Source organism: Salvelinus namaycush, chromosome 4, assembly GCF_016432855.1.
Source record: "Salvelinus namaycush isolate Seneca chromosome 4, SaNama_1.0, whole genome shotgun sequence".
Taxonomy (NCBI): Eukaryota; Metazoa; Chordata; class Actinopteri; order Salmoniformes; family Salmonidae; genus Salvelinus; species Salvelinus namaycush.
This window is the reverse complement of record NC_052310.1, coordinates 23,702,757-23,716,392: the sequence shown is the minus strand read 5'-3', so window position 1 is coordinate 23,716,392 and position 13,636 is coordinate 23,702,757. Positions and strand designations below refer to the sequence as shown.

The 13,636-nt window shown below is 38.7% G+C and overlaps 2 protein-coding genes across 5 annotated transcripts; one reads left to right on the top strand and one right to left on the bottom strand.

Annotated features, from left to right (window-relative positions):
• The first annotated feature begins 220 nt into the window (after positions 1–220).
• Positions 221–6,329, top strand: cd79b (CD79b molecule, immunoglobulin-associated beta). Its single transcript, XM_038991532.1, has 5 exons — positions 221–1,272; positions 2,010–2,318; positions 2,600–2,718; positions 3,038–3,091; positions 5,325–6,329. Exons 1-5 carry the CDS (start codon positions 1,080–1,082, stop codon positions 5,421–5,423), a joined length of 774 nt encoding a protein of 257 aa, XP_038847460.1. The 5' UTR covers positions 221–1,079; the 3' UTR covers positions 5,424–6,329.
• Positions 6,330–13,179, bottom strand: LOC120046360 (interferon a3-like). Of its 4 annotated transcripts, none has more exons than XM_038991535.1 (7): positions 13,050–13,179; positions 10,690–11,552; positions 9,713–10,037; positions 9,480–9,554; positions 9,121–9,267; positions 8,619–8,696; positions 6,330–6,690 (listed from the first exon to the last, which is right to left on the bottom strand). In XM_038991535.1, the coding sequence occupies exons 3-7, from the start codon at positions 9,848–9,850 to the stop codon at positions 6,592–6,594; spliced, it is 537 nt and encodes a 178-aa protein (XP_038847463.1). In that variant the 5' UTR covers positions 9,851–10,037; positions 10,690–11,552; positions 13,050–13,179; the 3' UTR covers positions 6,330–6,591. The 4 variants fall into 4 exon arrangements, with proteins under 4 accessions (XP_038847463.1, XP_038847465.1, XP_038847461.1 ...); XM_038991537.1 differs by lacking the exon at positions 13,050–13,179 and having other exon boundaries at positions 9,713–9,776; positions 9,966–10,037; positions 10,690–11,752; XM_038991533.1 differs by lacking the exon at positions 13,050–13,179 and having other exon boundaries at positions 10,690–11,756.
• Positions 13,180–13,636: the final 457 nt, after the last annotated feature.

Here is a 13,636-nt window from a genome sequence, read left to right as displayed (position 1 = left end):
CCTACACGACATACATCAAGCACTCCCATCTAATTTGTGATGTTGAGACAATGGTGCTTTCAAGACAACTGGGAACTCTGAAAAAAACTAGGTCAAATCATGTCTTCAGTGATCTTCAGGTCGGAATGGCGGATCTTTAGAAAGAGGCCCGAGTTGCCGACTTGGAATTCCGAGTTGGATGACCGTTCAAAACTATTTTTCCCAGTCGGTACACGTTTTTTCCCCGGAGTTTCCAGTTGTCTTGAACCACTGAAGTCGGAAGTCGGAGATTTCCGAGTTCCCAATTGTTTTCTACACGCATTAGAGACATTATGTCAGACTAATTTGCAGTTGACTGTCATAGCCCCACATTAAAAGTACTGTATGTCATCGTAAGTTGAGAAGACAATCAGAAATACTGGCAGAATGTTTTGCAATTGACTGCTATTGCCCCAAATATTTTTTTTAAACATTGGCTTATAATGACATACTCACAGTTGGGGGTCGCAAGAATTTCAGATATCAAAATGGGGTCGTTACCTGGGTTAAGGTAAGGGTTAAGGTTTGGGATAGGCTTAAAACAAAAATCTAAAAAACAACTTTCTTTTGCTGGATTCAAACTTGCTACCTTTGGCCCTTTGGAATCAAAGGCAGATGTTTCACACTCTCGATCCCCCAAAACCTTCTTGTGACCACTGGCTCAGGGGGTCGGGACCCCCAGTTTGAGAACCACTGGCCTACATGTTACCGGCCCAACATGTTGCAGCAGATAATGCTAAACACACAGCACCACATTGCTTTATCATAAGGTGATGTTACATGAGGTATGGAAGGGAGGGGTATCCATTTTAAAATAGGGGCTCTGATAAGCATGGTTGAGCGCATGTAAGCAGCCTATAAACAAGGACAATTCAGTGCAATTCATTTCACGAGTACAATTCACTCTTTGGGGTCGTTTATGTAGCCACTGCTACCATCCGCTAACGTTGGCATTTCAAAACTAACATGTAAGTCAAACAAGATTGCAATTTTGAAATGTGGGTGAACTATCCCTTTAATTATATCCTGTCTCTTATTTGTTTGATTATCTTGAATAAGGCATGCGCAACCAAACAGTGGGCACACCCACTGATGCTGGTGTCTCTCTCCACGCTACAGTCAAGGTGCTATTTTTCTGCATAGATTATTTTGGGCTAGTACAACTTGTGCTTTTACAATCTACAGTAGTAATGTTGACCACCATGTGCTGGCTACTGGTTGGATGTTGTGGGCTCGCCTTTGTGAACCTCTCAGGTAAGAGATTAGTACACTGACTTATTTTAAGAGTGATTCCTAGCATGTGTGCTGACAAATGAGACATACAATACTAGAGTCATCACATTACATCAAGCATTACATTTAAACTGCTCTTGAAGTTATCTTTGTATCGATGTTTACAAATGTTTTATACATTGGATATTTATAACCGTTTTTTTGCAAGTATTTTTTTGTTGTTGATGCATTGGACCATGTCTCGAGCATTGTTTCCTGCCCATCTGTGTAAAAGAGGAAGTCAAACTAACCTCACAATATATCTGTAATAAACATTTAGTTATGATCCATGTACAATTTGTTATATCCAAGATTGTTTAATCCATTGTATTATTGGTATTAGCCATTCATTTATGTTTTGTTTTTTACATTTACTTCATCGTTTTGTGTCATGGTAAAATAAGCAGAATATTTATTAGGCTGTTACTGTAAAACAGGCCTACGGTCATTTGAAATAGCTTGGGTAGGCTTATACATTATTTCATATACTGATGTCTAACACGCTTACACATTTATATATGATATAATTAATCCGATACGAAAGATTAGTGTTTGATTATCTAGGTGACATTTGCCATTTCATCATAACAAATATCTGACAACATTTGCTAATTAATCATGTTAATTTAACAGTAGTAGGTTTTATAAAATAGTTCAACGCTTCCATCACCTGTCTCACTGACCAAACCTTGTGTCTCTCATCCCACACGTCTCTCCAGTGGCTTTAAACAGCACCCTACACGTCACCCAGAAGCCTCGTTTCTATGGGGTGAAGACCAATCGCAATGTGACCATATTCTGTATGGTATCGGACCGAAACCAGTCTGCCACGGTGGAATGGTACAAGGCCTCAGAATACAACACCACGAGGAAGAAGATAGAGGGGGACCGTGTCACTGTGAGGCAGAAGAGCATGTTACGAAACGCCTTGATCGAACTCAGCCGTGTAGAGACGGAGGACACTGGATTGTACTTTTGTCTGATTAACAACATCACCTGGGGGCCAGGGACAGAGCTACAAGTGTTCAGTAAGTAGACTACAGTATAGCCCAATGCAATCTCGGATGGTGACATAAAATGTTAAGAATGATTGGATGAAAATGATTTGGAATCGTTTTTGTCAATGGGATGGCATCTGTTTAAGGATATGTATTGCTTTATCAACTAGTATGATTTAAAAAATGTATATATAATCCGCATCATTGTCATCCTCGGATTTGAAGATGGTCATAGATTGTCAAAACTCGTAATTTGCAAATTTACAAACTCGTAATTATATCTCTCTTTCTCTGTGTGTGTATGTATAAAGGACCCTCTAACGCTGAAAATGCAGAAAGGAGGAGCAAGCTGAAGGATGCTTTGATATTTCTCCAGGCGTTACTCTTAACGCTGTTTGCTCTTGTCCCACTGCTACGCCACCAATCCCTGGTGAGTCGCATGACACAATAAATATACATAACTGAAAACCCCAGCAAAAACAAAATTATGTATTTTAATGCATTATCTGGTGTGATTTCAATATGTTTGAATGTACCTGACACAACAAAACAAATGAAATAAAGTTATTCACATGGAATACTTACCTTCTGAACTTCGATCTTTTCAAAAGTTTCATTATTTTGACACAAAGGTGAGAGGGTACAGTGTGTGATACAGTATGTGTAAAATATATGGGGCAATATGTACAATTTGATACTTGGTTTTTATTATGCAGAATTGTTTTCAGTTGTCTCTAATTTTCTTTCAGTTGAAGAAGGAAGATGCAATTTATGAGGAACCTGAACATGATCACATCTATGAGGTACAGTATGTTAATGATGATAACAGGGTCTTCTGTGGTTTTTGATGAAAATGGAGCTAAAACCACCTCAATTCTCTATGTTCTCCATACTATCTTGTATGCTGTAATGCAGTGTAACAATTTGGTTCATATTAGAAGGACAAGACTTCAGGGTTTGGGTCAATTCCGTTTTAATTCATGTCTGTTTAGGGAATGTAGGCCTATTGAAAATCAGGTTGCACCTATTTTACGATGCGAAGGTAACACTGTAAATACTATGAGTTTCTTTGGGATCCATTAAAACTTATACCACTCAGAGCCATTTGGTATCATTACCATTATTAACTACCGTAGAGTACCAGAAAGTATCCATTGTTACCACACAATTTCTCATTATGGAGTGGCTGTGCAACCTGTGTTCAGGACACGTATTCGTGTGACCCAACAACCTTACATTCTGCGCATGTTACTTTACGAAAAAAAAATTGGGATTGAAATGCAGCCCATGCAAAATAACTGATATCTCGAGTTAGTTCCTGTGTGGATTGTAATTAATGTACATTTTTGTAGGGGTTGATACATTTTCTGTTAGGGAAAATCAAGTTTGACATTTAAAAAAACCTTTAGAAGCCAATACACTACAAGTTTCTTACATCAACAGGGTGATCAAATTAAGATCCTACACCTGTAGGTTACATCAATTGGTAGGTAATTACAGTCAGCATGTAACCAACAAAGATTTCCTCAAGTTATGTCTTAAAATCGATTCAACATAGGATACATAAGATACATGGCACATAAGCTACCGGTAGATTAATTCCAGCCCTGTTAGTTCTAAATAAAATTAAACCAGTTGAAATCGCACTCTAAATGTGTTAAACTTCAGAATTGCATTGTGGGTATACGTGTACACAGCCTTATCTATGGATTATGCACCCATGAAATGGGATATCAGCTGACTCAGTAACACCCAAAAATCACAACTCTGTAGAGTTTTTGCAAATATTAGCGTCATACTGTAGCTCTTATTGCGGGACTTTGACTGTGGCAAGTCCCCTCCCCACTTAGTCTATTATGTGTGTTGAATATTCATGGAGAGGTGATTTCCCCCAGTCAAAGTCCTGTTATAAGAGCTATGATGCTAATATTTGTGTAAACTCGACAAAGTTGTCTTCTGTGGGTGTCACTGAGTAGGTTGATACGCCATTTCATGGGTGCACAATCCATAGGTTAGGCTGTACAGCGCATCATGAATGTTCAATATGCGCAATAGACTAAGTGGAGGAGGTGATTTTCCACAATCAAAGTCCCACATTAAGAGCCAGGGACAGAGCTACAAGTGCTCAGTAAGTATGCTACAGTATAGCCCAATGCAGTCTCGGCTGGTGACGTAAAATGTTAGGAATGATTGGATGAAAATTATTTGGAATCATTTTAGTCAATGGGACACACAGGTCAATTCATCTGCCATCTTATTAAATACTAGTTGAATACCAGAGAAAACACCGTAAAATAGCGCTACCAAGAATCATCACTGAAGTTAAATGATATCCAAGGTTTCATTAATTGAATTGATGAATTCAAATGTCAATTCATGTTCCAAATGACCTGGACCTGGAGAAATACATCTGAGCCTAACTTTAGGCGTGATCGGCTGTCAGTGACAAACAGGAAATTGTGCGTTTCCTCACAGCTGCATGTTTCTCTCTCTCTCTCTCTCTCTCCTTCAGTGACTCTTTAACCACAGCTTGTTTGTTATCATTGTCATAATGTGGATAACAAAATGTTTTCATTTTAGCATTTGTCTAAGTTGGCGTTTCCTTTTTTGTGTTTGTGCATGTTGAAAATGTTGTGTGTCGTCATTCCAGCTTACACTTCTTATTTTCTGCATTCATCTGGCCCCCAATTTTTTTTTCTATAAATGGTGGGGCATCATCTTCCTTAAGCACTGCTTCTAATTAAAATAGTAGGGAAATATTTAGGTACTACTATTGCTCTCTCGCTATACACAATCAACTTGTTGATATACCATAAAGACATACCAATAGCATAACAATCAAATTGTCATTAACAAATGGAAGTCATGTAAAAGCAGCACATTGTACATAAACTGTAGTCTACTTTTGTATGTATTTATATGAGTGTATTCATTGCATGTGCACAAAATTACATTTAGTTGTAATGTAGTAAATAGGGAATTTTCCCACCTTTTTTTTCCATCCCCGCGCCATTTTTCTTTATTTGACGCATGCAGGGCTTGGAGATCGAGCATTGTGGTGGTCTGTATGAGGACATCTCAGCGTATGCTCAGCCTGGGCCAGCAGAGGCTGCTGCAGCTTGGAAGCAGGAGTGAGCCGCATCGGCGCTGAGATGGGGACTGAGCTCTCCTGTCATCCACTGCACCTCAATGCCCAGCTGCCCCGTATTCGTTAAGCGTTCAGAGTAGGATTGCTGATCTATGATCAGTTTTGCCTCATAGATGAAAATGAATAGACAAGGGGGACCTGATCAAAGATCTGCACCCCTACTCTGATGCAATATGAATACGGCCCTGGACTCAAAAGGCCAATGTCTCATCCATGGTGTTTCAGGACGTATCTTATGTTTAGTGATTTGTTCAGATGACCACTATTTCTTTATGTTATAGATCCATCCATATGGAGAATGTCATTTTAGAATACATGTCCGCATGTTCTTTTCGATACCTCCTATATAAGATGCACGTAGAGGAACAGATTGATGATTCATGTTTCTAACAGCATATTTTTCTCTCCTCAAATGTGTTCGTGTTTTCTTTTCAGTTGTGTTTGGTGTTTTTATAAAAGGAGTTTTGAGTTGGTGCTACTATTTTGATTGTTATATAATAGGGTGAATGCGACAAAGTTAGTAATTGTAATGCTTGTCTGACGAGGCTTGTCCATAGAAAGGCTTTCTCTTTTCAGCTTCTCCTGTTTCAGTTGTAAATACTCAACCTGATCACACCCCTTCAAATTGTATCAATGTGGGTGTTTTGTTAAGTGGACATGTGGCCTGGATAAATATGTAGGCCATCCATTGCTGATTGCTAATAATGTTATACTTTTGCCTGTTCTATGATATGGCAGCATTGTAAAGTGGACTTTGCCTTTCATTTTTTTTCTTGTCTTTTGACATTTGTCTCGAGAAAGTTGAGCTGTCATTTTTGCCAAAGTGTCACAATGCCTGTTTTTATTAAAACTATTACTATACCATAACTATTAAACAGTGATTGACAAATCCATATGTAGTCAAAAATGCATTTAATGAAGTAGCACGTAAAAGCATACATCTACAGTAATTCTGTGTATAAAAATGTATCCAGCAATCATCCCAACAGAATAAATAAAAGTTAATAAATACCCCCACAAATAAATAGATTTAAAACCAGATTTAAAAAAACACATTTATGTGGAATCAATAAATATAAATAAAAAAACAAGCGAAATACATGTCACTCATACGTGACGATAAATTGTGAACATAATTATTGCGTTGCTCTGAGTTTAGATGCTGTTTTCTGTAGCTGAACCCAGAAGAACCAGCCTCCTCAGATGTGTCCTAACCTCTTTCCTGACCAGCTCCCATGCATGAGCACTGTATGCCTGCAGATTGATGACAAAGCCACAAACATATTAGCAGTTGAAAATCAGAACACCCTCATCATACAGAAGGGAACATTGCCTTTAAATTTCTATCGCACTGTAGCGCAGCTCTTTATCATTAAGGATTACATTGAGCCCTAAATTAGACAAGTACACATTACTGCAGTGTAGATAGGTACACATTGTTAAATCTGATTGCACCATGAACAGTTTCAAGTATTTGCGAAATAAACAACAATTATTGGATGAGCGGAGGTTAGCCAAAATGAATCATGTATATGTTTTTGTATTTACAAATATAATGTACTTACACTGTACTTGCCAGTGTAACTACCATTTTTAATGCATGTACAGTATATTGTTATGGACACAGAGTACCAGTCAAAAGTTTAGACACCCCTACTCATTCAAGGGTTTTTCTTTATTTGTACTATTTTCTACATTGTAGAATAATAGTGAAGACATTAAAACCATGAAATAACACATATAGAATCATGTAGTAACCAAAAAAGTGTTAAACATATCAAAATATATTTTATATTTGAGATTCTTCAAAGTAGCCACCCTTTGCCTTGATGACAGCTTTGCACACTCTTGGCATTCTCTCAACCAGCTTCATGAAGAAGTCACCTGGAATGCTTTTCCAACAGTCTTTAAGGAGTTCCCACATATGATGAGCATGTGTGGCTGCTTTTCCCTCATTCTGCGGTCCAGCTCATCCCAAACCATCTCAATTGGGTTGAGGTCAGGTGATTGTGGAGGCCAGGTCATCTGATGCAGCACTCCATTACTCTCCTTCTTGGTAAAATAGCCCTTACCCAGCCTGGAGGTGTGTTTTGGGTCATTGTCCAGTTAAAAAAACAAATGATAGTGCCACTAAGCACAAACCAGATGGGATGGCGTATATATCCACAGAATGCTGTGGAACCAAAAATCTAAAATTCGGACTCATCAGACCAAAAGACAGATTTACATGGGTCTAATGTCCATTGCTCATATTTTTTTGTCCAAGCAAGTCTCTTCTTATTATTGGTGTCCTTTAGTAGTGGTTTCTTTGCAGCAATTCAACCATGAAGGCCTGATTCACGCAGTGTATTCTGAACAGTTGATGTTGAGATGAGTCAGTTACTTGAACTCTGTGAAGAATTTATTTGGGCTGCAATCTGATGTACAGTTAATTGCAGATTTCTGAAGCTGGTAACTCTAATGAACTTTTCCTCTGCAGCAGAGGTGACTCTGGGTCTTCGTCCTCATGAGAGCGAGTTTCATGCATGATGCATGATGCATGCATGATGGTTTTTGCGACTGCACTGGAAGAAACTTTCAAAGTTCTTGAAATTTTCCGGATTGACTGACCTTCATGTCTTAAAGTAATGATGGACTGTCATTTCTCATTGCTTATTTGAGCTGTTCTTGACGTAATGTGGACTTGGTCTTTTACCAAAAAGGGATATCATCTGTATACCAACCCTATCTTGTCACACCACAACTGATTGGTTCAAACACATTAAGAAGGAAAGAAATTCCACAAATTAACAAGATACACTTGTTAATTGAAATGCATTCCAGGTGACTACCTCATGAAGCTGGTTGAGAGAATGCCAAGAATATGCAAAGCTGTCAAGGCAAAGGGTGGCTACTTTGAAGAATCTCAAATATAAAACATATTCAGATTTGTTTAACACTTTTTTGGTTACTACATGATTCCATATGTGTTATTTAAAAGTGTTGATGTCTTCACTATTATTCTACAATGTAGAAAATAGTAAAAATAAAATAAAACCCTTGAATGAGTAGGTGTGTCCAAACTTTTTACTGGTACTGTATGTAGAAGATTATTGTTAAAACGGGATCCAACGGCTCACTGTGACCATGATGATTCATCTCATTATGGCCACATATGAAATATTATTTCAATAAAAACTCACCATTCTTTTAAGGACATGGTTGTTCAGCCTCTTGAAGTACATTTGCAGATTCTTGCTATTTTTTTTCTGGGCCGTAACCTGGATTGATGATAAAAGCATGACTCAATGTTTGTATCTCCTATAAGTTATTTTCAATGTGTTGTGTTTCCCTACAAATACATTACCAATTTAAATAAAAGGCCGATTAAAGTATAACACAAGTGTGAGTAGTTTAAATCATTTGAAGAGAATAAATTGCACTGTAGTTACAGTCTGTTTGTGGAATAAAAGTAACGTTCTCAAGCTAGATATTGCATTCCACCAACTCTCTGAGAGACACAGTCCATTCATTCAAATTAACATGTGCTCATATTAAAATGTCTAACATGCATGGTCCTAGATCTGTTTTGACAACTTGATCGTTGTCAATGTCAAACTGAGTTGGCAAGACAGCACAAACATATCTTGGACCAGGCTAGAGAATGTCTATTCCAGCTGTAGAATAGGAAGATGTTATACTTACACATGACTGAAGGCCATCAGACTGACTGGTGAGAACATTGAGGAAGTTCTCCACTTTCTTCTCATCCCAGACGGAGTCTAGTTCCCCATCAAACAGCTCATCGATCTTCTCAAGGGTTTGGAGGATGAACCAAATTGTATCATTAGTCTGTAAAATGAAAGACATGAGGAAAATACTTTAACCTGATCCGTACTAAATTTATTCATATTTGCCAATCAAAATAGTTAATTATGGACATACAATAATGTTGGGGTGTTCATTTTCTTGGAATGTCAGTATGTATGCTAATGCATACATCCTCTGTGCACCAGTACATCCTATGCTAAAAGTTGACTATCTCACAAGACTGCCTAACTTACTGGTAAATCTTGAGCTTGTGTGTACAGGTCCTCTGGGAAAGGTACGTCCACACTGTCTGTAGTAAACTCCCCACCCTATGTTTAAGAGAGTAAAAAAAAAACATGATAAATACAAATTCAATGTTTACATTAATGTACAATATTCAAAATCATAGAATTTAACTTCAATTTCTGTTGGCACTATACAATTACAGCAATGGTTTAGAATAACAAAAATATAAGAATCTACTCACCATAATATTGAGTAATTTCAATAAGGTCTCACTGTGTTGTATGAATTTGTGATCATCCATCCATCTACAGCCCATCGACAAACCATTGCACAGGGTTAGAAACAAACAAATAAGCAAAGACGTCGTAGGCCTATGCATGTTGGTAATGGAAACGAGACGTGGAGCAAAAAAAGTATATATTTGAAATACAAAATAGGCTTATCTATGTGAAATGTAACTGTCTTGTTACTAATGTTTAGGTATACCATATTACCTGTAGGAATGCGACCTTTATAGTTTCTCAAAACGAATAGGGTGAAGCCAATACCTGTTTCACTTTCCGTACCTGCGACGGTTGGAAAACAATTAAGAGCATATATTTACCACGACATTTATATTCGTTTATGTTTTACAGTGTTTGGAAAGTCAATGTATTATTTTTAGCAATATTCACACACATCGAATAGGCTACTGTAAATGTCATACCAAGCCAGCGTTGAATAGGACGCTAGGACGCATCTAAACATGTTTGAGACACTTTTTCCGATTTGCATGTCTTGAGCTGAGGCTATAAATTGCAATTGTCATTTTCTGTAAATATTAATGTAGGCTATTCAATATGATTTTAACTAGCCTATTTGTTTTATTTCATTTAGTAGCCATCGAAATTGGGCTACTTTAATGTTTGCCATTGAACAAAAATATATTTATATTAAGCCCATAACGTTATTAATTAAAAAAAACGTAGGCCTATTTAAAAATAAAAAAAAACGTAATACATCCAGCCACCCGTCATAGAGTGTTCTCTCTACTACCTCATGGCAAGCGGTACCGGAGTGCCAGGTCTAGGACAAAAAGGCTTCTCAATAGTTTTTACCACCAAACCATAAGACTCCTGAACAGGTAATCAAACAGGTAATCAAATGGCTACCCGGACTATTTGCATTGTGTGTTTATTTTTCACTGTCTTTTTACTGTTGTTTTATTTCATTACTTACCTTTTGTTCACCTAATACCTTTTTTACCTGTTGAATTCGGCGCACATGACAAATACACTTTGATTTGAGCCTCAGGCTGTGTGACATCATGAATATCATCTGAAGCAGATCGAAAATGCATGACAACATCACTGATGATGAAATGTTTTCGTAGTCTTACTGTAGGCTACACGTGGACTTTGCATCGAAAATATGTTTGCTGACGTTGTAATAACATGATAAGAGATAGCCCCGATTATGAAATACTGTGTAGCCTGCTGACTTTCGACACGGTGATGAGTGGGAGTAGCGTAAAACGAAACGAAACCCCAGTGCTTCACCGCGGGATTAAGAAGAAATACGTCATATTTTTTCATTGTTGTCTGAATATTATCTCACGGTGACATACTACCCTATTATTAAACTGGAAATGCTTTTGGTTAATGAAAGAGGGCTGGAATGTGTTTCTTTGGAATCATCTAGAAGGCCCACTGAAATGTTCCAGAACCCTTTCAGGTCATATAAAAACCTTTTTGGTTGCACATTTGGTTTTATTTGGAAAGAGTCTCCAGCTAACTGCAATTTCTCTTCACTGATTCAAAGACAGGGCATCTGCAACTTTGCCCTTTACAACTTTAGAACTTTGACCTTCTCTTCTTCCTGATTTCTGTCAGCTCACTTTGGACTCAAACACAGCATGCAAAAAACCTCTCAGTGAGGGCTGAACAAAGTGACTGCTGAACAGCAAGATCAACCAGAGAGATTTGTTTTAGCCCGGCAGGTGGTGTGTGAGAGACTCTGTCTGGACATTACTGGGAGGTTGAGTGGAGTGGTAAAGGTGTTCTTCCATCAGTCTCAAGACATCAGCAGGTCAAGTATAGACTCTGGATTGGGAAACAATGACAAGTCCTCGAGTTTAGAGTGCAATAAGCAGAGTTACTGGTTCAGACACAGCAATATAAAGACTGTAGTGTCAGGCCATTAGTCCTCCAGAATAGGGGTGTATCTGGACCACAAGGCAGGAACTCTGTCCTATATTTACATTTTCATTTGAGTCATTTAGCAGATGCTCTTATCCAGAGCGACTTACAGTTAGTGCATTCATCAGTCCAATCAAAGCTACGGTAGACATAACATGATTTGACGTCATTTTACCTGTGGCCAATGACCTTGAGCCTTCTTGGATGGGCAAAAAAAAAAATATATATATATGTAACGGATGTGAAATGGCTAGCTAGTTAGCGGGTACGCGCTAATAGCATTTCAATCGGTTACGTCACTTGCTCTGAGACCTGAAGTAGGGTTTCCCCTTGCTCTGCAAGGGCCGTGGCCTTTGTGGAGCGATGGGTAACGATGCTACGTGGGCGACCGTTAATGATGTGTGCAGAGGGTCCCTGGTTCGCGCCCGTGTCGGGGCGAGGGGATGGTCTAAAGTTAAACTGTTACATTGATGCTGTTGACCCGGATCACTGGTTGCTGCGGAAAAGGAGGAGGTTGAAAGGGGGGTGAGTGTAACGGATGTGAAATGGCTAGCTAGTTAGCGGGTACGCGCTAATAGCATTTCAATCGGTTACGTCACTTGCTCTGAGACCTGAAGTAGGGTTTCCCCTTGCTCTGCAAGGGCCGTGGCCTTTGTGGAGCGATGGGTAACGATGCTTCGTGGGCGACCGTTGTTGATATGTGCAGAGGGTCCCTGGTTCGCGCCCGTGTCGGGGCGAGGGGACGGTCTAAAGTTAAACTGTTACATTGATGCTGTTGACCCGGATCACTGGTTGCTGCGGAAAAGGAGGAGGTTGAAAGGGGGGTGAGTGTAATGGATGTGAAATGGCTAGCGGGTACGCGCTAATAGCATTTCAATCGGTTACGTCACTTGCTCTGAGACCTGAAGTAGGGTTTCCCCTTGCTCTGCAAGGGCCGCGGCTTTTGTGGAGCGATGGGTAACGACGCTTCGTCACCTACCTAAATATGAACTTTACCGAACAAAACATACATGTATTGTGTAACATGAAGTTCTATGAGTGTCATCTGATGAAGATCATCAAAGGTTAGTGAATAATTTTATCTCTATTTCTGCTTTTTGTTACTCCTCTCTTTGGCTGGAAAAATGGCTGTGTATTTCTGTGACTTGGAGACGGAATCTAAAAAATGAACATCTTCAGGAAATTTGGTGCAAGTTGGTCACACGCACCAAGGGGGGAAAAAAACACCAAAAAAACACAGCTTTTCCACACACTTCTTTGTGAGTTGCACTGGACGTGAGCCGGTTTCGCCACACCGCAGCTTTAGATGAAAATTGGGGCTTATTTGGTTTATTTAGAAGTTTCTTTCTATGCTTTCTAATATTCATGAAGGACTTTGGCAACAGTAGAACATTAACTTACAATTAACTATCCCTTTGAGCTGCAGTTGGCAGAAGGGCACCTTTCCATTGATTCCCCTCCAGTTCATGGTCTTTGAAAGGTAATGTGTGCCATGATCCTCCACACACTCTTTCACATCACAGCCACCTTTCAATCCCAAATAGGCAATCTGTAACCACAAAAAAGTGACCATAACATATGGATTTCACCTCATTTTAATAGCCTATTGGCTGCTGAAAAACGAGTACGTTTTTTTTCCAATATCAAAAACACTATATTAGTTTTGGATAACTAAGACTCCATACAGATCTGGATATTGGTTATGTCTCTGCTAATACCACTAACGTTTAAAGCATAATTATAATGGCTGACTAGGTCAAGAGATGGAAATGCAAAAAGTAACCAACACTTTCTCGCTTTTTGGTGGGAAGAGACAATGTTGCTAAATCTTATAGATTTATAAAAAAAATTAAATGCACCTCCAACCAAGGCAAAAACAAGCAACACTGGGGACACTTCATAAACAGTGCTGAACACATGTTATGTTTTCAAGTAAGAATATCTATTAATATTGAATACAAAATATTTTTATTTAATTGATTGTCATG

Bases quoted from the DNA above. Each gene is read 5' to 3' on its own strand.
- cd79b (XM_038991532.1), top strand. From the start codon at position 1,080: ATGCGCAACCAAACAGTGGGCACACCCACTGATGCTGGTGTCTCTCTC. The intron at 1,273-2,009 runs GTAAGAGATTAG...ACGTCTCTCCAG, and splicing joins CGCCTTTGTGAACCTCTCAG to TGGCTTTAAACAGCACCCTA. The intron at 3,092-5,324 runs GTACAGTATGTT...TGACGCATGCAG, and splicing joins AACATGATCACATCTATGAG to GGCTTGGAGATCGAGCATTG.
- LOC120046360 (XM_038991535.1), bottom strand. From the start codon at position 9,850: ATGCATAGGCCTACGACGTCTTTGCTTATTTGTTTGTTTCTAACCCTG. The intron at 9,555-9,712 runs GTGAGTAGATTC...TCTTAAACATAG, and splicing joins TGAAATTACTCAATATTATG to GGTGGGGAGTTTACTACAGA. The intron at 9,268-9,479 runs GTAAGTTAGGCA...TTCATTTTACAG, and splicing joins CACAAGCTCAAGATTTACCA to ACTAATGATACAATTTGGTT.